The 26574-nt window shown below is 41.5% G+C and overlaps 3 protein-coding genes across 3 annotated transcripts; all 3 read right to left on the bottom strand.

The window, feature by feature from the left end:
• Positions 1 to 262: 262 nt before the first annotated feature.
• Positions 263 to 3381, bottom strand: LOC131962595 (interferon-induced protein 44-like). Its single transcript, XM_059327543.1, has 7 exons — positions 3234 to 3381; positions 2090 to 2123; positions 1757 to 1955; positions 1234 to 1383; positions 786 to 960; positions 570 to 670; positions 263 to 451 (listed from the first exon to the last, which is right to left on the bottom strand). Exons 1-7 carry the CDS (start codon positions 3379 to 3381, stop codon positions 290 to 292), a joined length of 969 nt encoding a protein of 322 aa, XP_059183526.1. The 3' UTR covers positions 263 to 289.
• A 4493-nt stretch (positions 3382 to 7874) lies between these two features.
• Positions 7875 to 10502, bottom strand: LOC131962596 (interferon-induced protein 44-like). The gene is made up of 7 exons (XM_059327544.1): positions 10493 to 10502; positions 10317 to 10350; positions 9660 to 9858; positions 8974 to 9123; positions 8537 to 8708; positions 8321 to 8421; positions 7875 to 8172 (listed from the first exon to the last, which is right to left on the bottom strand). The coding sequence occupies exons 1-7, from the start codon at positions 10500 to 10502 to the stop codon at positions 8011 to 8013; spliced, it is 828 nt and encodes a 275-aa protein (XP_059183527.1). The 3' UTR covers positions 7875 to 8010.
• Positions 10503 to 13886: 3384 nt separating this feature from the next.
• LOC131962963 (interferon-induced protein 44-like) lies at positions 13887 to 26086 on the bottom strand. The gene is made up of 6 exons (XM_059328080.1): positions 25953 to 26086; positions 25620 to 25818; positions 14858 to 15007; positions 14410 to 14584; positions 14195 to 14295; positions 13887 to 14048 (listed from the first exon to the last, which is right to left on the bottom strand). Exons 1-6 carry the CDS (start codon positions 26012 to 26014, stop codon positions 13887 to 13889), a joined length of 849 nt encoding a protein of 282 aa, XP_059184063.1. The 5' UTR covers positions 26015 to 26086.
• Between the last annotated feature and the right edge of the window lie 488 nt (positions 26087 to 26574).

A 26574-nucleotide genomic window follows, 5' to 3' on the forward strand; every position in this document is an offset into this window, starting at 1 on the left:
ATACTGCTATACCTGATACCATATGTTGTTATTAATATTTTTATTTATTATTTATGTTATTTAAAGAAGCTATTGAGTTTTCAAACTTTGATGATACTGTAATAACTCAACCATTTTGTGCAGGACTCAAACTCCAAGTCAGAACTGTTGTTTGGTTGTTTTGGACGGTGGTGCCCTATTTACGAGGTTATTCAGGTTTAATGATCAGTCTTTACTTACTTATTTAATTAATTAATTAAGTAGCATATGTTCTCCTACAGTACAAAATCTTCTTCAGCAGAATACAGATCTACAGGTCATTGAGGAAGTCTTCTCCAGATGTGATTATCTGTCTCAGTGCACTCAGTATCAGCACATCATTGTCATCATTCATGTTTCCAGCTGGACCATAGTTCTTCACGAGGAAGATGGAGCTCTGTGGAAGACCCAGCAACAAGCTGAGTGTATCGACCTGAGTTTTAAAGTAAAAGCATTTTCAGTTGATCAGTTAAAAATAGGTGACTTTTGTGCATTGAAGTTAAAACTAAAATTATTTTGTTCATTAAAAAAAATCACCAATAGAAATCTACCTGTTGCTTCAGGTACTGGCTCTTATAGGCATGCCTTATATTTCTGTTGGTTTTAGGACAGGCTTCATCCACATTGGTGAGAATAGCCAGTTGGGGAATTCCTGTCAAGACACAAACCTAATCAGTAGTATATGCTTTTATTTTGCTGATTATAAAAAGACAATATGACACCATTATTCCACATAGAGTAATAACCACTGTGATGTCTGCTCATACCCATGTGACAGGCTGCGAGTCTGACTTCTCTCATCTTCTCCACGAATTTGTCTTCTTTGATTAAAGATACTTTGTCCGCAGGAAGCACACAAACCAGAACGTGAACTTTGTGGTCCAGAGTGGGAGCTGACCTGTAACCTTTATCACCCTCCATCAGTTCCTGGCTGGGAGAGAACTAGAAAGCAACAGAAATACAGACAAATTATATTTTTCTTACTTGTTATAATAATTATCTGTACTAATTATGAATAGCATGGTGTAGTGTCTATAGGTGGCAGTACTGCATCAGAAATGCAGCAATGCAAAGGCAGGAGAGAAGAAAACTGCTTACTGCAGCAGTAAGAGGAGGGAAATAGATTCATTTCATCAGTTTAAACTTCAGAGATACACACAATATCCTGAATCCAGAAAGAAAACAGGGCACCTTTAAATGATGTCAGAGTTTTACCTTGTAACCGTCTTCCACATGTCCTTCCAGGGCCAGTTTGATGTCTCCAACAAGAACACCAGTATTGGCATTGTTCTCAAAGCCCATGGTGTCATTGAAAACGAAAGAATAAAAGTCGTCTGGACCTTTATGAATTTTGTAGGTTTTGTACTGTAAAACAGAGGGCACAATTACTTACATCATCTTAGTAAATCCCTGATACAAAGACAACTCTTACACCAACAAATATCTAAAAAACCTTTTGATTTATGCACTCGGTGAGCAACTTTTACACAATGGGCCCCATCTTTCAGTCAGGTATCCAGTTCTTTAAATTCATCCATAGTGGCATCAGATTAAACCCTAGAATCTATTTCCTAGCTTCACTTTAACCCAGAGTTTAATGTGAATTTAAAAAAAACAAAAACATATTTTTCATATATTAATTAAGGTTTTGATGGGTTTTTAACTACATGCAGTTCTTTATTTAATTTAAAGTTTTGCTGAATATTTTTGTCTGACAACGATCAACAGTTATTCATACATTTTGGGTGAAGCTGTTCTTAGATGTTGCATCTGTTGGAGCTCGACCGGTATTTCTGCCTTGTAAGATACTGTCCACAGAGTTGATGAAACTGGACTTGCCGGCACCAGCTGGTCCATATAGCAGAATCCTGAGATGGTTGGCTCTTTGGTTTGGAGGTTGGTAGTTTTTCACAAAAGTGAGGTCTTCCTGCTTGCCCCTGTTACATGACAGAACAATATTAGATTAAAATACTACATTAATATGATACTGTATTGTTTTGACTGCACAGTAGGAACATTGTGATTGAGGCCACAGTGGCACCACACTGACTTTATGTGTGCTCATACTCACTCTGGTAGAGCCCTCCATGGCTGACTGAAAAGTGCTGAAGAACATATAACATATGTTAACATACAATTATATGAAACTATATTTTAAAACTTCAACATGCATTATTTTCCATGAACTTTTAAATATTTGGAACATCTCACAAGGAGAACGTGTGACAGGTCAAGACGTACTTACCTCCCATAGCTGTAAAGTAAAACATTTACATGTTAATATGCAGTAATTTATAGAATCTAAAGAAATTATATTTTTATTTCCTAAAATCTAAAATCTTAACATCAGTTAACTTAATTGATTCTGATCTCTTTAGAAATCGGAGAATGTTTAATTTCTTAAATTGCATTTAGTACATATGCACATTTCATCTTATATTAAATTTGTACATTTATTTTATATTTAATAAAATAATTCTAGCTATTGTCAGGAATTTATAGACACCCAGCAATCAGAACAGGATATTCACCCAGTGCATGGTATAACAACACATAATGTCAAAGTGTACTACATTTAAACAAAGGTTTTACTTCTAAGTTCAGTAAATATTCAAAAGACAAAAGATGGAGAGGGAAAAAGCTCTACAGTGAACAAAATAATGAAAGAGACGGATATTAAATCAAACCAAGTTTAATCGTAACATTAATTGTCCTCCATAAAAGTAACTCCAATTCACTAAACAAGCATGAGGAGAATGTATTTGATTTAAAGGATTTACTTTTAAACTTGAACTGATTTGGATTTGGTACTGAACACACAAATTATTACACTAAACTGAATAAATCAAAATCACTATAGTATATTTATATTAATACCACATCTGAGGACAGCCATAATAGAAAATCCTTACCTGCTTATGTGGCTCTGGACAGAGTGACACTGCAATGTTGACAAGGAGAGAGGGTTTTTATATCTTCTCTTCCTGCTTTAAGTTTCCATTTCCAAGCCACACCTTTCTTGATCACCATATTTGACTTAGTTATGGGCTGGTTAGTGCTGATAAACGCCCATTTAATCCTCTGTATCGATTGTTGATGTCTTTTTTAAAATGTAGTGAGTAGTTCATTTTATTAGTGAAAATTATATTTTGACATGTCAATTATCAGCTAAAACATTAATTTAAGAAATTTGTGGAGCAATTTTAACATGTTACCAAGGGCGCGAAAGCCAGGAACACACCGGCCCGGCGGTCGGGCATCGGGGACAGTCAGGAGTGCTCGGACGACGTCGGGTACGCGTCTGTTTGGTGTGTTCATCTGCGTCGGGGAAGCTGTCGGGCCTCGTCGGGCCCGATTCGACATGCTAAGTCGGGGAGCGTCAGCCGTTGGGACAGTAGACTCGTCGGGTCTTCTGATTGGCTGTGTGCTAGCTATGGCCGTATCTGATTGGCGGTGCTCTAGCGAATCAGTGCGGTGTGTGGGAGGGGCGGATACCATTAATTAATTGCCATCTTCAGGCAAGAACGAGTCCAAGAGCACAACGCGACCATCAGCTCAGCCGGAGCGAACATTTTGCAGCAAAGCTTTGTTTCCCAAAACGTCCAAAACGTCTTCTCAAAAATAATAGCAAGCTTAATGCTGTTTGCGGTTTGTTTTTAATCTCCATGGTTACTTCCATGTACTTCTTCTATGGTTTCTCCGTTACGTCATTTCCTGTTTTCATGTTTTGGATTACAGTCACGAGACTAGCGCCACCCGAGACTTACTGCATCTTGAGCAAGCGCAGAACGTACAGGCTGCTGTGTAGTCGGCAGTCGTCGTGGCGATGTGTTTCACTGCTTTTATCCACCTGACTGTGTCCGACGAGAGGCGACAGAATTGTCGGACAAGAACAAAAGTTTCAGTGTTTGTTGGCACCTCTGGGTCCAATGAAAAGCTGTTAAGATGCTGAGGTGTGTAAAAGGATAGGTTAAATGCAGAGTTTGAATTTAACCCATTGTGGGACTAATAATGGAATCTTAAATTCTAAATCTTAGGTCATTTAATTTTTACAGCTATTTATGTGTTCTTCTTTATGTGTGCAATATAAAGAACCCCATCTCTAAAATCAGAGAGATAATGCTTCCAGCGTCATGTCACAGTGACTTACACATTGTTTTTATCCAGTCTATGGTTCAGACCTAGAGGATGGATGACAACACACACTTTCAGGATAACCAACTCTCTCATTACTTAAAATGCTGTCAATGACAAACAGCTTTTACCTTTACACAACAGCACCAATCTTTATCTTCTTTTATCTCTCCTTCTCCAAATGCCGGTTCAACTGGTTTCAGTTGTTTTCAGTGATTCACTTCAACTGACGTCTTAGGTCCTTTTAAAGCTAATACTTCAGCTGACATATACTTGAATAGAAATTTCTGTTTTTTAAGCATTTTCATTGTAAATGTCAAATGTTTTGGTATTTCAGATGTTTAAGCTGTGGATTTTAGCCATAAAGATTGAAAGCAGTATTGTTGCAAAGATTTCTGACTCAGCCACAAACTGACTACAGCACTAAGTCAAGACTGAATGAGGGAGCAGCTGCATTCACGGATCAAAACATGTAGATCAGAATCTAAGGAATCATGTAGAGCAACAAATACTAAAATAGGCAGTCCTCCCACATTGAGGATTGTTTCATTTTTACTTGAAAATGTCAATGACTTTGTGGCAAGACACACAGCAGAATTCACTGCTTTATAATATGAGCCATTCTCCTCTTAAAACAGGCCCATATGTTGTTTCTACAAAGAGCTTAACTCTATGGAGTCTTGGGCTATTTTGTCCATTTTTGAATCCTTTTCATGCACTGCAATGTTGACACGGAGAGAGGGTTTTTATATCTTCTCTTCCTGCTTTAAGTTTCTTTTTTCCATTTCCAAGCCACACCTTTCTTGATCACCAGATTTGACTTAGGTATGTTAGGCTAGGCTCAGTTAGGCTGATAAGCGCTGGTAAACACCCATTCAATAGTGGAAATTATATTTTGAAATGTCAACATGTCATTAAAAGAAATATATAGAGCAATTTTAGCATGTTACAAATACATTTTCACATGTTAAAATCACATTTCAACTAGCTGAAAGTGATTTACAGATATTAATTTATTTATAGAAATCAGTAATTCCTCTTTCACTAGTAAGAATAACAATTACAGATATATAGGGCCCAAGCACACAGTTCGAGGATCCTATTGAAATTGATCCGTTTATAATTATTTTTCCGGTTAATGAATCGCACACACTTTATCACATTCAAAAACTCACCTTAATTGGAATATACGCCAATCTCTGGTGAAATATACTTATTCTAGTGGTCCCAGGAATGGTCGTGGCCCCCCCTAGAATTTAGCCCCTCGCACAGGTTATTTGTAGAGATATGCGATCCATACATATGTGTCGTAATGGGTATTACTGATGCACGACCTATTCTGCAGTTTAGGTTGATAACCTGTTGGTCCCTATGAGGCCAATGACAATGTGTTTGAAAACAGGTGTGTGCTGCAAATGTAAAAGTGGTCCACTAACTCAGTCACTCACATACAGACCCATCTGTAGGGCTGACTCCTCCGGCAGTCAGCAAAAAAAGGTGATGCACCCTCTTTAGTATTTTATCCCATCCCAAGAAACCTTTATTTAAGATTTAATAGTATAAATATATAGATATTTTTTCAAATCTTTCCTAGTAGTTGTTAAAGGCACATTTATCCAGCTGTGGTCGTCTGCCCACCATTTAACACTGCCGCACCAGTGATAGCACCATGTTTTGGTCTTGCTCTTATTGTTGGGTTACATCTATTTATGTGTTCTTTTTTATGTGTGCTATATAAAGAACCCCATCTCTAAAAAGTGGACTAATGGACTATTGTATATCCTCTACTGAAGAATCAATTAAAACAGAACTCCCATATAGAAAAATACAACAGCGGGCAGAATAGTAGTATAAATAAAAATGTAAAAAGTCATTAAAACACAATCAAAGAGCCAATGCAACCAGCATCATGTCACAGTGACTTACACATTGTTTTTATACAGTCTATGGTTCAGACCTAGAGGATGGATGACAGCACAGACTTTCAGGATAACCAACTCTCATTACTTAAAATGCTTTCAATGCTGTCAATGACAAACAGCTTTTACCTTTACACAACAGCACCAATCTTTATCTTCTTTTATCTCTCGTTCTCCAAATGCCGGTTCAACTGGTTTCAGTTGTTTTCAGTGATTCACTTCAACTGATGTCTTATGTTCTTTTAATGCTAACACCTCAACTTTCATATACTTAAATAGAAATGTCTGTTTTTTAAGCATTTCCATTTTAAATGTCAAATGTTTTAGTATTTCAAATGTTTAAGCTGTGGATTTTCAGCCATAAAGACTGAAAGCAGTATTATTGCAAAGATTTCTGACTCAGTCACAAAATGACTACAACACTAAGTCAAGACTGAATGAGGGAGCAGCTGCATTCATGAATCAAAACATGTAGATCAGAATCAAAGAAATGATGTAGAGCAATAAATACTAAAATAGGCAGTCCTCCCACATTGAGGATTGTTTTTATTTTTACTTGTAAATGACTTTGTGAAGGACTCATTGCTGTATGAGACTGTCCTCTTAAAAACAGGCACATATGTTGTTTCTACAAACAGCTTATTACAACTATATTCATGTTTATTGCTGTGTGGCGACCTCAAGTGGCCGCAGTGATTACAACAGCAGCAAAGTCTACATCAGCAGCAGGTCAGGGTGGATGGATGGGTCAAACAAACAAAGACTTTAACCCAGGAGACCATTGTTGATGTCACACTTGGAACCAAGTAGCTTTATTGCCTACATTAACCAAATACAACATAACAAATTCAAATTAAGCATGTGTTTAAAACGGCTGCTGTTACATTAGGGTACAAGTATGTTTTAATCTCCTTTAGGTTGGGGGGCTAATTCAGGAAATGCTCCTGTGCGTTACGCACCCGATTCCCAAAAATATGGGATATTGTCGAAAACATACTAAAAATAATGTGATAATTTGCCAATCTTTTGTGACATATATTCAATTGAAAACAAATACAATATACTGTATTTTAAAACTGAAAAACTTTTGTCGTTTTGTCTCTGACTTCTGAATTTCATGAATTCTCATGACTTCAAACTTGGTCAGTACCATCAAAAGGCCTTTGGGATCAAAAGTTATTAAAAGCTTGGCAGACCGTCACACTATGTGGGCGTGTCATGGCGGCAAAATATAGCATTTTTCCATAAAACACGAGATTGTTATAACTTTGCCATACTTTGTACGATCTTGTCCAAACTTTTCATGCTTCATAAGAGTCCAGTTCTGAACACTTCTATATAACAATATATCATAAAGCCATACATGGACATAAAATGTCCATGTTACATACTTTAACGAACTCCTCCTACAGATTTAACCCGATCAACTTTAAACTTGGTCAGTACCTGGCCACGCCCCTTTTTGTAACCCGTGGACTGTATGTCGTTGGCTCAACTCTGCTTGGGCCCGTTTATCGCTGCTTGCAGCTTTAATTTTCCTTAAATTTAATCAGAGATTTTTTTTTTTTATCACAAAGACTTTGTCATGAGAAGGATACATATATATTGTAATGAAGCAGGGTATGATGAAATACTGCTATACCTGATACCATATGCTGTTATTATTATTTTTATTTATTATTTATGTTATTTAAAGAAGTTATTGAGTTTTCAAACTTGTTATTTGAATCATTTAAACTGATTATACTGTAATAACTCAACCATTTTGTACAGGACTCAAACTCCAAGCCAGAACTGTTGTTTGGTTGTTTTGGACGGTGGTGCCCTATTTACGAGGTTATTCAGGTTTAATGATTAATCTTTACATACTTAGTTAATTAATTAATTAAGTAGCATATGTTCTCCTACAGTACAAAATCTTCTTCAGCAGAATGTAGGTCTACAGGTCATTGAGGAAGTCTTCTCCAAATGTGATCATCTGTCTCAGTGGACTCAGTATCAGCGCATCATTGTCATCATTCATGTTTCCATCTGAACCATAGTTCTTCACGAGGAAGATGCAGTCCTGTGGAATATCCAGCAACAAGCTGAATGCATCGACCTGAGTTTTAAAGTAAAAGCATTTTCAGTTCATCAATTAAAAAAGCTGACTTTTGTGCATTGAAGTTAAAACTAAAATTGGAAAATTATTTTGTTCATTATAATTCTAAAAATGCTTTAAAAAAAAAAAATCACCAATAGAAATCTACCTGTTGCTTCAGGTACTGGCTCTTATAGGCATCCTTTATATTTCTGTTGGTTTTAGGACAGGCTTTATCCACATTGGTGAGAATAGCCAGTTCAGGAATTCCTGTCAAGACACAAACCTGATCAGTAGTATATGCTTTTAATTTGCTGATTATAAAAAGACAATATGACACCATTATTCCACATACAGTGATAAGCACTGTGATGTCTGCTCATACCCATGTGACTGGCTGCGCGTCTGACTTCTCTCAACTTCTTCACAACTTCTTCACTTATTAAAGATACTGAGCCGACAGGAAACACACAAACCAGAACGTGAACTTTGTCGTCCAGAGTGGGAGCTGACCTGTAACCTTTATCACCCTCCATCAGTTTCTGGCTGGGAGAGAACTAGAAAGCAACAGACAAACTATATTTTTCTTACTTGTTATAATAATAATCTGTACTAATTATAATTAGTGTGGCGTAGTGTCTATAGGTGGCAGTACTGCATCAGAAATGCAGCAATGCAAAGGCAGGAGAGAAGAAAACTGCTTACTGCAGCAGTAAGAGGAGGGAAATACATTCATTTCACCAGTTTAAACTTCAGAGATACACACAATACCCTGAATCCAGAAAGAAAACAGGGCACCTTTAAATGATGTCAGAGTTTTACCTTGTAACCCTCTTCCACATGTCCTTTCAGGGCCAGTTTGACGTCTCCAACAAGAACACCAGTGTTGGCATAGTTCTCAAAGCCCATGGTGTCATTGAAAACGAAAGAATAATAGTCGTCTGGACCTTTATGGATTTTGTACGTTTTGTACTGTAAAACAGAGGGCACAATTACTTACATCATCTTAATAAATCCCAGATACAAAGACAACTCTTACACCAACAAATATCTAAAATCTTTGTGGTTCATGCAGTCGGTGAGCAACTTTCACACAATGGGCCCCATCTTTCAGTCAGGTATCCAGTTCTGTCAATTCATCCATGGTGGCATCAGATTAAACCCTAAAATCTATTTCCTAGCTACACTTTAACCCAGAGTTTAATGTGAATTAAAAAAAAAATACAGTTCAGAGAGTTTACAAGGATTAGGATTGTATTTCATACATTACTTAAATCTAATATCATTTCAACGTCCATTTAAGATACTCCAAATGCAGATTTTTTGTTTAACTGTAGATTATCATAGAAACTGAATAAACGTTGTCATCAATCCTTTCTGCTATTTTACTCAATTTAATTAAGGTGTTGATGTGTTGAGGTTTTTAGTTTTTAACTGCATGCAGTTCTTTAAGAATTTAAAGTTTTGCTGAATATTTTTGTGTCACAAAAATCAACAGGTATTCATACTTTTCTGGTGAAGCTGCTCCCAGATGATGCATCTGTTTCAGCTTGCCAGGTAATTCTGCCTTGTAAGATACTGTCCACAGAGTTGATGAAACTGGACTTGCCGGCACCGACTGGTCCATATAGCAGAATCCTGAGATATTTGGCTCTTTTGTTTCGAGGTTGGTAGTTTTTCACAAAAGCGAGGTCTTCCTGCTTGTCCCTGTTACATGACAGAACAATATTAGATTAAAATACTGCATTAATATGATACTTTATTGGGTCGCCGGTTCGCCTTCCGCCTGCGGCTGTTCTGTGTGGAGTTTACATGTTCTCTCCGTGTGGGTTCTCTCCGGGTACTCCGGCTTCCTCCCACAGTCCAAAAACATGCACTTAAGTTTAATTGGTGACTCTAAATTGTCCGTAGGTGTTAATGAGAGCGTGATTGCCTGTCTCTATATGTCAGCCCTGTGATAGTCTGGCGACCTGTCCAGGGTGAACCCCGCCTCTCGGCCAATGACAGCTGGGATCGGCTCCAGCCCCCCGCGACCCAAATGCGGATAAGCGGTTAATGGTAATGAATGAACGAATGAATTGTATTGTATTATTGACTGCACAGTAGGAACATTGTGATTGAAGCCACAGTGGCACCACACTGACTTTATGTGTGCTCATACTCACTCTGGTAGATTCCTCCATGGCTGACTGAAAAATACTGAAGAACATATAACACAAGTTGACATCAGTGAGACAAAGCTCTATTTCAAAATTTCAACATGCATTATTTTCCATGAACTTTTAAATATTTAGAACATCTCATAAGAAGGAGAAGGTGTGACAGGTCAAGACGTACTTACCTCCTCCCATAGCTGTAAAGTAAAACATTTACATGTTAATATGCAGGAATTTATAGGATCTAAAGAAATTATGTTTCCTAAAATGAAATGTTAACATCAGTTGGGGATTCAGGTCTCATTACAAAATGGAGAATGTTTATTTTCATATCTTGCACATTTCATCTTTATATTTCTTACATTTTCATTGTTTTGTGTAATTCCAGCTATTGTCAGGAATTTATAGACACCCTGCAATCAGAACTGAGTATTCACCCAGTGCATGGTAGAACAACACATAAAGTCAAAGCAAACTAAACTTAAACAAAGGTTTTACTTCTAAGTTCAGTAAATATTCAAAAGACAGAGAGGAAAAAAGCTCTACAATGAACAAAATGATGAGACGGATATTAAATCAAACCAAGTTTAATTATAACATTACGTCCTCCATAACAGTAACTTCACTCCACTAAACAAGCATGAGGAGAATGTATTTGATTTAAAATATGTACTTTTAACTTGAACTGATTTGGAGTTGGCACTAAACACAATCATTATTTCACTAAACTGAACATATCACAATCACTGTAGTATACTAATATTAATACCACATCTGAAGAAAGCCATAATAGAAAATCCTTACCTGCTTATGTGGCTCTGGACAGAGTGACACTGCAATGTGGACAAGGAGGGAGGGTTTTTATATCGTCTCTTCCTGCTTTAAGTTTCTTTTTTTCCATTTCAAAGCCACACCTTTCTTGATCACCAGATTTGAGTAATTTATGGGTTGGCAAGGCAAGGCAAGTTTATTTGTAAAGCACCTTTCAACAAAAAGGACAATTCAAAGTGCTGATGAACGCCCTTTCAAACGTCTGCCCACCATTTAACACTGCCACACCTGTCATAGCACCAGGTTTTGGTCTTGCTCCTATTTTTGGGTTACAGCTATTAATGTGTTCTTCTTTATGTGTGCAATATAAAGAAATTTCTGTTTTTTAAGCTGTGGATTTTTAGCCATAAAATATTGAAAGCAGCAAAGATTTCTGACTCAGCCACAAACTGACTACAGCACTAAGTCAAGACTGAATGAGGGAGCAGCTGCATTCACTGATCAAAACATCAGAATTTAAGGAATGATGTAGAGCAACAAATACTTTAATAGGCTGTCCTCCCACAGTGACGATGGTTTCATTTTCACTTGTAAATGTCAATGACGTGGCAGGACACACAGCAGTGCTCTACAGCTTTAAAGAACTCACTGCTGTATAATATGAGACTGTCCTCTTAAAAACAGGCACATATGTTGTTTCTACAGAGAGCTTAATATATTATTATTCATGTTTATTGCTGGGTGGCGACCTCAAGTGGCTGCAATGATTTAAACAGCAGCAAAATCTACATCAGCAGGTCAGGGTGGATGGATGGGTCGAACAAACAATGGACTTTAACCCAGGAGACCACTGTTTATGTCACACGTGGAACCCAAAGTCAACTGACTTATTTAAACTTAATATAACTACATATTGAACATTATGTATGTTAATATGTAATGTTCTTTGTTACATATGTCAGAGCTTCACTACCTACGAATGGAAGTCAACATAATCAACATACTTATTTTAACTCATACCATGACCTTTCCTAGTTTTAACCAAGTATCTTTATTGCCTAAATTAATCAAACACAGCATTACAAATGTGTTTAAAATGTTTAATACACAATATCCCCACACACCATTTACAACCCCGTCTACATGGGAGCCGCAGTTTGAAACCCTATCCGCTCAAATAAAAAATCTCATTACAGCAGACCTTAACACTTGGAGAACCCGCAGAACAACCAACAATGTTAATAATAATAATAAAAATATTACAAAAGACCACAGGAAAACGTTAAAAAAAACTAAAAAACTTAAAAGACGTCATTATCAAACCAGTTGATAAAGGTGGTCAAATTGTCCTACAGGACAAAACCAATTACTTAATAGAAGCCAAGAGACAATTAGATAATACTACCTATTATATACCTCTAACACTCTCCATGGTACCTACAACCCAGACAATAATAAGAAATATTCTCACCACAATTTAGAACCGTAAATTCATTTTAAACAGTTCACGTAGGCCGACCTGTGGGGTCCTGAAAATCTGTGACCAAGACTGTTTTACCTACTACCCAAAATTCACAAACCACCACAATCCTGGACTATTCCACACCAAGTACCAACAGGTAGACCCAGTGGTGTAGTCTAGTTTTTTGCAGTGGGTATACTGATTATACTCGTACTCACCCATCCCAGAACAACACATCTTACAACAACAACCATGTGGAGCATGGTTTTTTTGAATGATTGGAAAATCTGCTGTCTGTTATAAATATTCATTGAGATTTTTCATCTCCTCATTTTTAGTTTTCACGGTGTTCAATGAAGATGTCCATTTACATGTTCAGAAGAATAAATGCACTTTATTAACATCAGTATGAAGTTGAAGTGTGGACTCAATGACTGACCAGGAAGTAGTTACAAACATAATCAACATACTTATTTTACAAACATGATCTTTTCCTAATTTTAACCAAGTAGATTTATTGGCTACATTGACCAAACACAACATTACAAATCAACATTAAGCATGTGTTTAAAACGGCTGCTGTTACATTTAGGTACAAGTGTGTTTTAATTTCCTGTAAGAAGGGGGGCTCATTTAGGAAATCCTGTGGGTATTTCTGAATTTGATGCAATCTGTTCTTATCATCGTTTTACACAGTGTCACAACTTTTTAGAATCTGAGATGTATCATCCAGCTTATTATTGAATGTGGAAGTAAATAGCTATCTAACTTCTGGTTTTAAGAATCTTACTTCCATCTTATTGCTTCCCTCAGTTAATCTAATAAGTTTTACTAGTTTATTTAACAATGTTGTGGGAGTGTCCATGGATGGAGCTAATAATTGACCCAGTTGTTAACATTACATATGTGCGAAACATATTTTAGACACCAAGATAAAGACTTGTTTAACAAAAATCTATCAATTTAAGTGTAGTATACTCACACAAACTCACTTTTGCACCACAATATCAGTAAAGTGTTAAGTGAAAGTGTTTGCTTTCTTAAATAAAAACTTAAACCACACTGGATATTGTATTTTTAATTATGCTAAAGAATCACAGGTTTATTTTCCTTGAAAACTTAATCAGTGATTTTTTTTTTATCACGAACAAAGACTTTGTGATGAGAAGGATACATATATATTGGAATGAAGCCTTATACGATGAAATGCTGCTTTCCCTGATTTTATATGATATATATATATATATATATATATATATATATATATATATATATATATATTTTAAAGGAAGCTGGTGTGTTTTCAAGCTTTGATCGTACACAGTCTTCTTCAGCAGAATGCAGGTCTACAGGTGGTTGAGGAAGTCTTCTCCAAATGTGATCATCTGTCTCAGTGCGCTCAGTATCAGCAGATTCTTGTCATCATCCACTATTGGATCTGGACCATAGTTCTTCACGAGGAAGATGGAGCTCTGTGGAATACCCAGCAACAAGCTGAATGTGTCGACCTGAGTTTTAAAGTAAAAGCATTTTCAGTTGATCAGTTACAGGGCGACCTGAGAAGATTTTTGTGCATTAAAACAGAAAATTTAAATTGGGAATCGAATTCCGACATAATTCTAAAAAAATAAAAAATCACCAGTAAAAAATCTACCTGTTCCTTCAGATACTTGCTGTAATAGGCATTTGTTATATTTTTCCTGGTTTCAGGACAGGCTTCATCCACTTTGGTGAGAATAGCCAGTTGGGGAATTCCTGTCAAGACAGAAACCTAATCAGTATTACAATCTTTTATTTTGCTGCTCATGAAAAACAATATGACATCATTAATCTACATAGAGTAATAACCACTGTGATGTCTGCTCATACCCATGTCACTTGCTGCGAGTCTGACTTCTCTCATCTTCTCCACAAATTTGTCTTCTTTTATTAAAGATACTTTGTTGGCAGGAATCACAGAAACCAGAACGTGAACTTTGTCGTCCAGAGTGGGAGATGACCTGTAACCTCCATCACCCTCCTTCAGTTTCTGGCTGGGAGAGAACTAGAAAGCAATGGAAATACTGACAAATTATATTTTTCCTACTTGTTATAATAATAATCTGTACTAATTATAATTAGTGTGGCGTAGTGTCTATAGGTGGCAGTACTGCATCAGAAATGCAGCAATGCAAAGGCAGGAGAGAAGAAAACTGCTTACTGCAGCAGTAAGAGGAGGGAAATACATTCATTTCATCAGTTTATACTTCAGAGATACACACAATACCCTGAATCCATAAAGAAAACAGGGCACCTTTCAATGATGTCAGAGTTTTACCTTGTAATCGTCTTCCACATGTCCTTTCAGGGCCAGTTTGATGTCTTCCACAAGAACACCAGCATTGGCATTGTTCTCAAAGCCCATGATGTCATTGAAAACAAAATTATAATAGTCGTCTGGACCTTTATCGAATTTGTAAATTGTGTACTGTAAAACAGAGGGCACAATTACTTACATCATTAGTAAATCCCAGATACAAAGACAACTCTTACACCAACAAATATCTAAAAATCCTTGTGGTTTATTCACTTGGTCAGCAACTTTCACACAATGGGCCCCATCTTTCAATCAGTTATCCAGTTCTTTAAATTTATCCATGGTGGCATCAGATTAAACCCTAGAAAATATTTCCTAGCCACACCCAGAGTTTAATGTGAATTAAAAAAAAAATACAATTCAGAGGGTTTACAAGGATTAGAATGTACTTCATACATTACTTGAATCTAATATAATTTCTACGTCCATTTAACATTTACATTTGGTCATTTAGCAGATGCTTTTATCCAAAGCAACTTACAGGAAGAATAAAAGCAAACAATCAAGGTATAGTGCAATAATAATTAGTGCATCAATAAGTGCTAGTGACAATTCTTTAAGGAGTAGAATTATTGTGTGGTGCTAGGAAAGAAGATGCTCTCTGAAGAGCTGGTCTTCAGGAGTTTTTTTTAAAGGTAGAGAGGGACGCCCTGCTCTGGTAGGAACTGGTAGTGTGTTCCACCAGTGGGGAACAAGAAGTGCAAAGAGTCTGGATTGCCTTGGACCAACGGGGGGCAGAGCCAGGCGCTGTTCATTGGAAGAGCGCAACAGTCGTGAGGTAGCATATGCCTGAATCAGGGCGTTCAGGTAGGTAGGAGCAGTACCGGAGACAACTTTGTAGGCCAGCAATAGAGATTTGAATTTGATGCGGGCTGCAACAGGTAGCCAGTGGAGCTCAATGAGCAGCGGTGTGACATGTGACCTTTTTGGCTGGTTGTAGACCAGGCGCGCCGCCGCGTTCTGGATCATCTGAAGCGGTTTTATTGTGCAGGCTGGCAGGCCTGTCAGGAGGGCGTTACAGTAGTCAAGTTTTGAGATGACAACAGCTTGTGTCAAGAGTTGAGTGGCATGTTGAGTTAGGTAAGGTCTGATTTTTCTGATGTTGTAAAGTGCAAAGCGGCATGACCGGGTAACTGAGGCGACATGACTGGAAAAGGTGAGTTGGTCATCAATCATCACACCTAAGTTTCTCACCACCCTGGTGGGGGCAAGACACAGGGAGTTAATTTTGATGTTGACGTTGTGGTGTATTGTGGGTTTAGCAGGAAGGACCAGCAGTTCAGTTTTTGAAAGGTTCAGCTGGAGGTGATGTGCCTTCATCCAAGTGGCTATGTCAGAGAGGCAGTCAGAGACGCGAGCAGAGACCGATGGGTCATCAGGAGGAAATGACAGATTGAGCTAAGTGTCATCTGCATAGCAGTGATAGGGAAAGCCATGTGAGTGGATAACCAGACCCAGAGAGGTGGTGTAGATAGCAAATAGCAGGGGTCCCAGCACTGAGCCCTGGGGAACCCCTGTGGAGGGGCAATACAAATTAGACAACTGTCCATGCCAGGATACACTGAATGAGCGTCCTTTGAGGTAGGAATCAAACCAGGACAGAGCCAAGCCAGAGATGCCCATTTTAGAGAGAGTAGAGAGGAGGATGCCATGGTTAACTGTGTCAAACGCAGCTGACAAGTCAAGCAGAATGAGAACTGAGGACTTTGCTGCTGTTCTTGCTTCTTTTAAGTGTAGCAGCATAGAGGTGCTGGCTGTTTAGTGCCACTGGTGGCGGTAATGAGGTGGGCCGTATAAAAGCCGCCGTCCTCTCCTCGCGATTCCTTTTGCATCCGCGTCATTGGTGCGTCACTTCCGGGTCCCCGGTTGTTTAGCCGACAGGTATGGCTGCCCGCTGTTTCGACTCATTGATCGCTTGGTTCTTTCTGCGTGCTCACGGCATTTGTGTTTGCAGGGTGATTGTTTGCATGCTGCTCTGGGCAACTCATGTGCGGCGGTGCCTTCTGTTTGGTGAGTGTCCCCTCTTTCTCGGCGTGTTAATTGATACTGTCTGACGGCTAACGCTAGTGTGGTCACAGGTGAATGCCAGCAGCGGCCGGTGTCCTCTCTCCCTCTCTCCTCCTTGAGAGTATGTGTGTGTCCCTAACAGGTATGTGTGTATTAGTATGGTCAACTACAGTATTATAATATCAAGCCGTAATGCTAACAGTATCTCTTTCTAATTAGGAGTGTGCAATTAGCTGGTGGTTGCTGCTGCTTTGTCTCCGCGGTTGTCTCCGCGGCCGCTCTGTCTTTATTAAAGACTGTCCATACTAAAGACGTCTCCACTAAAACTGTCATCTGTAATCACCCTGCTGGAGCTCGTTCCTGGGCTGCTAAATGCGCAACCGCGCTCAATAGATCTGGTGTATTGCAGCCGAGCTGCTGCCCGCTGTTGATGGCCCACACCGTGCCCCCAGAACACTGATTCGGACTTTGATCCAGACCCGGATTGAGTGTTTTATTATAAGTGTTTATTCTAGGATTATTTTGTACACCATGTTATTTGAGGATTAAAATGGGCAGTCACTGATTTTGTTAACATTTGATCTTGTGTTTGTTTTTGTTGATTTGCCCACTAATTTGTTTATCCCTTTTTCTTTAGTTACTGGAGACTGGTGGTGGTGGTGCTCGTGCTCGGGTGGTGGTGTCCTCCCCTTTTCCGTCGTTTGCTGTGTCCTGGGAGTGGTCTTCACTAGAGTGTATCACGTATGTCGGGTGTTTTAAGTTGATTTCTTTATTGTTGGTGGATCTCCTCCCCCCTCTGCACTAGCCCTTGTCCATCCAGTCAGCTCCAGCTCTCCCCCCCCCCCAGTTTGCTTTTCTTGCTTTTATATCTGAAGGACTGTTTTTAAGATTATTGTGAAAAAAATATAATAAAACTATTTCTATTTTCATAACCACGTCTCCTGCCTTTGAGTAAACCTTACCTGTGTGCTGCTCCCAAATTAATTCCCTGGGTGAAATTCCCAGGGTGGCGTTGTCGGTTTCTTTCCTTAATTTGGCTGTTTAAATTATAAGGTTTAATTTCTTTAGTTCACTTTACACTCGCCACAAACTTGGCGTTGTCGGCAGGATTTGCTCTTTTTAACGGCTGAGACGTGTGTTCACTTCTGTTTAGTTTTTTTTTTTTTTCCTGTTTTTTTTTCCTTTTGTTGTCTTTAATTTGTTGTGTGGCCTAATTTTCTTTCTGTTTGTGCATACAGATTGGAGTAATTGGAGACAAAGCAGCAGTGGCCCTTTTGTGGACGTTGAGTTTTGGTGCCTACTACAGGTTTGAATTTTGTGGTGCTTTTGCATCATAGTTAGTGGTAGTGTGAGTTTGTAGTAATCATGGAGGACGAAATACTTGAACTTAGAGGGCTGATTGCACAGTTAACAGCAGATAATGAGCGGTTACGACAGGGACAGGCTGGCCCTAGTGTTCTGCCATCTACTTCTTCAGCACCACCTGTTATCCCCCCCACTTCTGGTCCCTCCGTAGCAGAGAGGTTAATTTTTGTGCCTAGAGATAGAAAGTGTCCGGTCTTTAGGGGAAGGACAGGCGTAGGATTGAGTGAGTGGGTGGAGGAGGTGCAGGCGAGTATGAGGGCTCGGCGTTTGTCCCAGTCTGAGCAGGCGTTTTTCCTGCTCGACCACCTAGAGGGAGAGGCCAAGGATGAGATAAAGTATCGCTCAGCCGCTGAGAGAGAGAACCCTGTTAAAATATTTGCCATTTTGGAGGAGCTGTACGGGTGCTCAGAGTCGTATGTTTCACTGCAGCAGGCTTTCTTCTCCAGGAGGCAGCAAGAGGGAGAAACTCTTCAGGAGTTCTCCCTTGCTTTAATGGGCCTAATGGAGAGGGTGAAGCAGTGCGCCCCCACTGACATGCCGGATGCCGGAACCCTTTTGAGAGATCAGTTTGTCGAGCACGTTTTGAATCGTTCCTTGTGTCGTGAGTTGAAGCAGCGGGTGCGTAGTCAGCCTGATTGCACCTTGCTCGATGTGAGGGCCGAGGCTATTCGCTGGGAGCGGGAAGGTTTGCCTGGTGGTGCGAGAGGTCGCAGCCAATCAGTCCCCTCAGTGTATGGTGTCCAGTATGGTGTTCATGGTGGCCCCCAGGGGGGTGTTCCATCCTCCACGGCTTCTGAGATGAGTGAGATGAGGGAGATGTTAAAGCATCAGCAAGCGCAGCTTAATCAGCTCATGAGGAGCATTGCTCAGCTACAGAACTCCAACCAGTACCGTCATCCACCACCATCAGGGCCCTTAATATGCAGACGTTGTAATCAGCCAGGACATTATGCACGTGAGTGTGATGGGGTGCGTGTTCCTTCTCGTTCTCAGTTTCCTTCACGACCCCACTTGAATACTGGTCGGCAGTCTCGCTCTCCGGTGTCGGAAAACTAGTGCCCACCGAACTGCAGAGCCACAGTTTGGGTGGGGCCGCTACTGGCTCAAAAGCTGCTTTACGCAACTTGGATGCTTCGGGATTGATTTCGTCTTGCCCCCATTTGGATGTAGACATGGGTGGTGTGAGGGTCCCTTGCCTGGTAGACACCTGTTCCATGGTGTCTACAATCTCTGAGAGTTTCTTCCGCCAGCATCTTGAGCCTTGGGGCCAGGAGCGTCTTCGTTCGTGTCATTGGTTGGAGCTTAGGGCTGCCAATGGTCTGACTATTCCTTACCTTGGGTACCTTGAACTCGACGTGCAGCTTTGTGGTAAACTAATGCCTCAATGTGGTGTTTTGGTGGTGAGGGACCCACCTGGTGGTGTGCCCTCTCAAGTGCCTGGAGTTTTGGGGATGAACGTGATCCGTAAGTGTTATCAGGAGCTTTTTGGCCAATATGGTGTAGATTTGTTTTCTCAGGTCTGTATCTCAGAGGCCCCCAAGCCGGTCGTGCAGGCACTGCAACAGTGCCATCACGCTAGTGACCTAGCTTCTCAGGATGCTCCAGGGAAAGTGAAGGTCAGGGGTAAGAGGGGTTTGCAGATTCCAGGCGGGGTGATGAAAATTGTGGCTGCCACATGTTCTGAGCAGTACTCTGGTTCTACAGTACTATTTGAGCCTTTAGAGGTTGGTTTGCCTGCTGGGTTGCTTGCTTCCCCGTCTTTAGTTCGTGTCATCAGGGGCACAGCCTACATACCTGTCATTAATGTTGGCTGTAACCATGTTGTTTTGTACCCCCGCACTGCTGTGGGCACACTGAATTTTGTGCATGTGGTCAGCCTCCCTTCAGGGGTCACTGAGGTGCCATCAGGTGTGGCCACCGTGTCCTCCCAGGCAGCTTCCTCTAGTGTGCCGCAGCAGGTGGAGAGTGTGGATTTGTCGTCGTTGTCTGTGGAGGAGCAGGGTCCGGTGAGGTCCTTGCTTGAACATTACTCTTCAGTCTTTTCCACCAATGACACAGATTTGGGTTGTACTAATCTTATCTCCCATGACATTCCTCTGATAGATGATACTCCAGTGACGCAGCGCTATAGGCGCATTCCACCCTCCGAGTACGAGGCTGTGAAGGAACACATTAACCAGCTGCTCTCATCTCAAGTAATATGTGAGAGTAGCAGCCCCTACGCGTCCCCCATCGTGTTGGTACGGAAGAAAGATGGTAGTATGCGTATGTGTGTTGACTATAGGCAGCTCAATAGTAAGACCCGAAAAGACTCCTTCCCACTGCCACGTATAGAGGAGTCTCTGGACGCATTGTCCGGTGCTCGCTGGTTCTCTACCCTGGACTTGGCCAGTGGTTACAATCAGGTGCCAGTCACTGAGGCTGACCGGCCGAAGACTGCTTTTTGTACACCTTTTGGTTTGTTCGAATGGAACAGAATGCCTTTTGGGCTCTGTAACGCGCCCAGCACCTTCCAGAGGTTAATGCAACGCATCTTTGGTGACCAGCAATGTCAGTCTTTATTGTTATATCTTGATGATATTGTTGTGTTTTCCTCCACTGTGGAACAACATGTGGAGAGACTCCGGGTGGTGCTGGAGCGGCTTCAACATGAGGGCCTCAAAGCCAAGCTCAGTAAGTGTTCCTTCTTTTGCAAGGAGGTACACTACTTGGGCCACGTGATATCGGCCGATGGCGTCTCCACAGATCCGGGCAAGATTGAAGTGGTTGCTAATTGGCCGATTCCTGCTACTGCCTCAGAGCTTCGATCTTTTCTTGGTTTCGCCAGTTACTATCGTCGGTTTGTGGAAGGATTTGCCAAGCTGGCAGCTCCTCTGCATAGGGCGGTGGCAGAGTGTGGTGGTACTAAGACTAGTAAGAGGACTGATCAGCGGCTCTCCAGGTGTTGGACTGATGAGTGTAACCAGAGCTTTGAAACATTGAAAGCCAAGTTCACTACAGCACCGGTGTTAGCCTATGCAGACTTCTCCCTTCCATTCATTCTGGAAGTTGATGCAAGCTATGGTGGCCTGGGTGTGGTCCTTTCTCAGGCTCAGGCAGGCAAGGTGAGGCCGATAGCCTATGCGAGCAGGGGCCTGCGACCCACCGAGAGAAACATGGTGAACTACAGCTCCATGAAACTCGAGTTCTTGGCCCTTAAGTGGGCCATGACAGAGAAATTCCGAGAGTACTTGTTGGGTAATAAATGTGTTGTGTATACTGATAACAACCCCCTCAGTCATTTGACTTCTGCTAAGCTAGCTGCTACTGAGCAGAGGTGGGCAGCCCAGCTAGCCTCTTTTGATTTTGAGATCAAGTACCGAACAGGAAAGAGTAACACCAATGCCGATTCTCTTTCTCGTCAGTACCCACCTGGTCCCCAGGACGTCGCAGCAATGCTTCCAGGTACTGCAGTGCCAAAGTCTCTGCAGCAAGCTTTGGGGTTGGGAAAGGCAGAGGCCACTCAAGCTGCCATTGTAGCCTGGCCACAGCATACTTTTTCTGAACTTCGTCTCTCTCAGCAGACTGACCCTGTGATACAGGAACTGTTAGCTTTTTGGGGGAAGAAGCAGCGTCCCAGTCGTGACGAGCGGGCACAGCTCTCCCAGTCCACGCTGGTTTTGCTGCGGCAGTGGGACCGTCTACTTGAAAGGGATGGTGTCCTGTATCGAAAGGTGTTTCGTTCTGATGGCGCTGAAGCCATGTTTCAGCTGTTGTTGCCAAGTGCATTGATAGGTGAGGTCCTGACCCAAGTGCACCAGGAGCATGGTCACCAGGGGGTGGAGCGAACACTGGCGCTCCTGCGGCCCCGATGCTACTGGCCTGGTATGTCCTCTGATGTGGCACGATGGTGTCAGACATGTGAGCGATGTCAAGTGGCCAAAGATGTCCACCCAAAAGCGCACACCTCTATGGGGCATCTCTTGGCCTCCCGCCCTAACGAAATCCTTGCCATCGACTATACTACTCTAGAGCCGGCCCAGAATGGTGTAGAGAACGTCTTGGTGCTTACTGATGTTTTTAGTAAGTACACGGTGGCTATCCCTACTCGGGATCAGCGTGCCGCCACTGTGGCCAGGATTTTAGTGTCAGAGTGGTTTTATAAGTTTGGTGTCCCTGCTCGTTTGCATTCTGATCAGGGCCGTAACTTTGAAAGCTTCCTCATTCAGCAGTTGTGTGACTTATATGGGATTGTAAAATCCCGCACCACCCCATACCATCCTGAAGGAAATGGTCAATGCGAGCGCTTCAACCGGACGCTCCACAACTTGCTGCGTACTTTGCCGGTGTCTCGGAAAAGGGATTGGCATGTATGTCTGCCTCATGTTTTGTATTGTTACAATACAACTCCCCATCAGTCAACAGGGGAGTCCCCCTTTTTCTTGATGTTCGGCCAGGAACCCAGACTGCCAATCGATTTCTTGTTGGGTAGAGTCGAGAGTCCCGTGGGTGGGTCTATCCATGAGTGGGTTCAAGAGCACCAAGCCCGTTTGCAGGTAGCATTTGAAGGTGCAAGGGAACGCTTGAAACATGCTGCCGATCGGCGGAAGCAGGTCCATGATCGGCATGTGAGAGATCGGCCACTGCAGGAAGGGCAGTTGGTGTATTTGCGTGATTTAAGTGCTAGGGGGCTCCAGAAGACCCGAGATCGGTGGACCGGTGTTAAGTATCGAGTGTTGAGGATGCCTAAAGAGGGTGGCTCGGTGTACACTATTGTGCCAGTTGATGATGAGACAAAGGTTAGACGAGTCCACCGCACCATGCTGAAGGCTGTTGTGGGAGTGGACTCACCTGATCATGCCTCTTCTCATAACTCTCCACCAAGGGAAGAACCACCCCTAGAGGAGGAGCCTTCCTTTGAGTATGATTTGTTGGTCTTTGACCACCAACAACCTGTTGGTGCCACTTCTGCCATGCCCTCCACCAGACCAACCACATCCCAAGAGCCTACATCGGCCTTAACTTCAGGAGCATCAGCTCCAGCTTTTCCCTCAGTCGCTTGCCCTGATTCCAGCAACATGGGCTCACGCCGGACCACACGTCAAACTGCTGGTCAGCACTCGAATGTACATCGTCTTCCACGGTCCGTTGGTGATGCTCATGCTGCTAATCCTTCTGCTCCTGTGTCCAACTCAGTCTCTGCTCTGTTTAGACCCTGGAGTTAGCTTGTTGTGTTAGCCTTACTTTGTTGATCGTCGGGACGACGATCCAAGGAGGCGGGGTAGAATGTAGCAGCATAGAGGTGCTGGCTGTTTAGTGCCACTGGTGGCGGTAATGAGGTGGGCCGTATAAAAGCCGCCGTCCTCTCCTCGCGATTCCTTTTGCATCCGCGTCATTGGTGCGTCACTTCCGGGTCCCCGGTTGTTTAGCCGACAGGTATGGCTGCCCGCTGTTTCGACTCATTGATCGCTTGGTTCTTTCTGCGTGCTCACGGCATTTGTGTTTGCAGGGTGATTGTTTGCATGCTGCTCTGGGCAACTCATGTGCGGCGGTGCCTTCTGTTTGGTGAGTGTCCCCTCTTTCTCGGCGTGTTAATTGATACTGTCTGACGGCTAACGCTAGTGTGGTCACAGGTGAATGCCAGCAGCGGCCGGTGTCCTCTCTCCCTCTCTCCTCCTTGAGAGTATGTGTGTGTCCCTAACAGGTATATGTGTATTAGTATGGTCAACTACAGTATTATAATATCAAGCCGTAATGCTAACAGTATCTCTTTCTAATTAGGAGTGTGCAATTAGCTGGTGGTTGCTGCTGCTTTGTCTCCGCGGTTGTCTCCGCGGCTGTCTCCGCGGCCGCTCTGTCTTTATTAAAGACTGTCCATACTAAAGACGTCTCCACTAAAACTGTCATCTGTAATCACCCTGCTGGAGCTCGTTCCTGGGCTGCTAAATGCGCAACCGCGCTCAATAGATCTGGTGTATTGCAGCCGAGCTGCTGCCCGCTGTTGACGGCCCACACCGTGCCCCCAGAACACTGATTCGGACTTTGATCCAGACCCGGATTGAGTGTTTTATTATAAGTGTTTATTCTAGGATTATTTTGTACACCATGTTATTTTAGGATTAAAATGGGCAGTCACTGATTTTGTTAACATTTGATCTTGTGTTTGTTTTTGTTGATTTGCCCACTAATTTGTTTATCCCTTTTTCTTTAGTTGCTGGAGACTGGTGGTGGTGGTGCTCGTGCTCGGGTGGTGGTGTCCTCCCCTTTTCCGTCGTTTGCTGTGTCCTGGGAGTGGTCTTCACTAGAGTGTATCACGTATGTCGGGTGTTTTAAGTTGATTTCTTTATTGTTGGTGGATCTCCTCCCCCCTCCGCACTAGCCCTTGTCCATCCAGTCAGCTCCAGCTCTCCCCCCCCCCCCAGTTTGCTTTTCTTGCTTTTATATCTGAAGGACTGTTTTTAAGATTATTGTGAAAAAAATATAATAAAACTATTTCTATTTTCATAACCACGTCTCCTGCCTTTGAGTAAACCTTACCTGTGTGCTGCTCCCAAATTAATTCCCTGGGTGAAATTCCCAGGGTGGCGTTGTCGGTTTCTTTCCTTAATTTGGCTGTTTAAATTATAAGGTTTAATTTCTTTAGTTCACTTTACACTCGCCACATAAGGCTTCTGTCACAGACAACAGAGCAGTTTCAGTTGAGTGACCGCTTTTGAAACCAGATTGATTTGGATCAAGAAGATTGTTCTGTAGGAGGAATTCTGAAAGTTGCTTAGCGACCGCCCGTTCAATAGTTTTGGATAAGAATGGAAGAAGTGAGACAGGACAATAGTTCTTGACTTCAGCAGGGTTGAGAGAGGGTTTCTTGAGTGGAGGTATTACCCGAGCTGCTTTGAATGCAGTGGGAAAAGTGCCGGAGGACAGTGAGGCGTTAATCAGATGTGACAGCTGGTGTGATGGTTGGGCTAATGGACTGAAGAAGGTTTGTTGGTATAGGGTCCAACGAGCATGTAGTAGGACGGCTACATGTCAACAGTTTGGAAACCTCACTCTCAGAGAGGGGTGTAAAGCCAGAAAATTAGGTGCTAGCAACTGATTCAGTGCCACCCAGCTGAGATACAGAAAGACATGTAGTAGGACTTCTACATGCCATTTTCTTTCAGCAGCTCTGAGCTTGGTTTAAGATACTCCCAATGCAGATTTTTGTTTAACTGTAGATTATCATAGAAACTGAATACATGTTGTCATCAATTCTTTCTGCTATTTTACTCACTTTAATTAAGGTTTTGATGAGTTTTTAACTGCATGCAGTTCTTTAAGAATTTAAAGTTTTGCTGAATATTTTTGTCTGATGATAAACAGGTATTCATACATTTTTGGTGAAGCTGTTCCCAGAGATTGCATCTGTTTCAGCTCGACCGGTAATTCTGCCTTGTAAGATACTGTCCACAGAGTTGATGAAACTGGACTTGCCGGCACCGACTGGTCCATATAGCAGAATCCTGAGATGGTTTGCTCCTTTGTTTCGAGGTTGGTAGTTTTTCACAAAAGTGAGGTCTTCCTGCTTGTCCCTGTTACATGACAGAACAATATTAGATTAAAATACTGCATTAATATGATACTGTATTGTTTTGACTGCACAGTAGGAACATTATGATTGAAGCCACAGTGGCACCACACTGACTTTATGTGTGCTCATACTCACTTTGGTAGAGCCCTCCATGGCTGACTGAGAAATGCTGAAGAACATATAACATATGTTGACATCAGTGAGACAAAGCTCTATTTTAAAACTTGTTCTCCATGAACTTTTAAATATTTGGAACATCTCACAAGAAGGAGAAAGTGTGACAGGTCAAGACGTACTTACCTCCCATAGCTGTAACGTAAAACATTTACATGTTAATATGCAGTAATTCATAGAATCTAAAGAAAGTATGTTTTTATTTCCTAAAATCAAATGTTAACATCAGTTAACTTAATTGATTCTGATCTCATTAGAAAACAGAATGTTTATTTTCTTAAATTGCATTTAGTGCATATGCACATTTAATCTTATATTAAATTTGTACATTTATTTTATATTTATTACATAAAAAATGAGATGCTCAGATGCTGAAGGAGACTGTGGTGTTCTGAGGTTGAGGCATTAAAGGACTACACTCAGTGTTGGAAACAACTGAAATGTATTGTTTTGTATAATTCTAGCTGTTGTCAGGAAATTATAGACACCCTGCAATCAGAACTGAGTATTCACCCAGAGCATGGTAGAACAACACATAAAGTCAAAACATACTAAATTTAAACAAAGGTTTTACTTCTAAGTT

This window comes from Centropristis striata, chromosome 24 (assembly GCF_030273125.1).
Source record: "Centropristis striata isolate RG_2023a ecotype Rhode Island chromosome 24, C.striata_1.0, whole genome shotgun sequence".
In the NCBI taxonomy this organism is placed as follows: domain Eukaryota; kingdom Metazoa; phylum Chordata; class Actinopteri; order Perciformes; family Serranidae; genus Centropristis; species Centropristis striata.

What these genes read in the sequence shown, in the direction of transcription:
- LOC131962595 (XM_059327543.1), bottom strand. Translation starts at nt 3,381, where the DNA reads ATGTCGAATCGGGCCCGACGAGGCCCGACAGCTTCCCCGACGCAGATG. An exon ending in TCCTGGCTTTCGCGCCCTTG is followed by an intron (nt 2,124 to 3,233) that starts GTAACATGTTAA and finishes TATGTTCTTCAG; the next exon opens with CACTTTTCAGTCAGCCATGG. An exon ending in ACTCGCAGCCTGTCACATGG is followed by an intron (nt 671 to 785) that starts GTATGAGCAGAC and finishes GTGTCTTGACAG; the next exon opens with GAATTCCCCAACTGGCTATT.
- LOC131962596 (XM_059327544.1), bottom strand. An exon ending in GGAGCAGCTTCACCAGAAAA is followed by an intron (nt 9,124 to 9,659) that starts GTATGAATACCT and finishes TCTGTTTTACAG; the next exon opens with TACAAAACGTACAAAATCCA. An exon ending in GCCAGTACCTGAAGCAACAG is followed by an intron (nt 8,173 to 8,320) that starts GTAGATTTCTAT and finishes TTTAAAACTCAG; the next exon opens with GTCGATGCATTCAGCTTGTT.
- LOC131962963 (XM_059328080.1), bottom strand. Translation starts at nt 26,014, where the DNA reads ATGTCAACATATGTTATATGTTCTTCAGCATTTCTCAGTCAGCCATGG. An exon ending in CCATGGAGGGCTCTACCAAA is followed by an intron (nt 25,819 to 25,952) that starts GTGAGTATGAGC and finishes GTCATGTAACAG; the next exon opens with GGACAAGCAGGAAGACCTCA. An exon ending in ACTCGCAGCAAGTGACATGG is followed by an intron (nt 14,296 to 14,409) that starts GTATGAGCAGAC and finishes CTGTCTTGACAG; the next exon opens with GAATTCCCCAACTGGCTATT.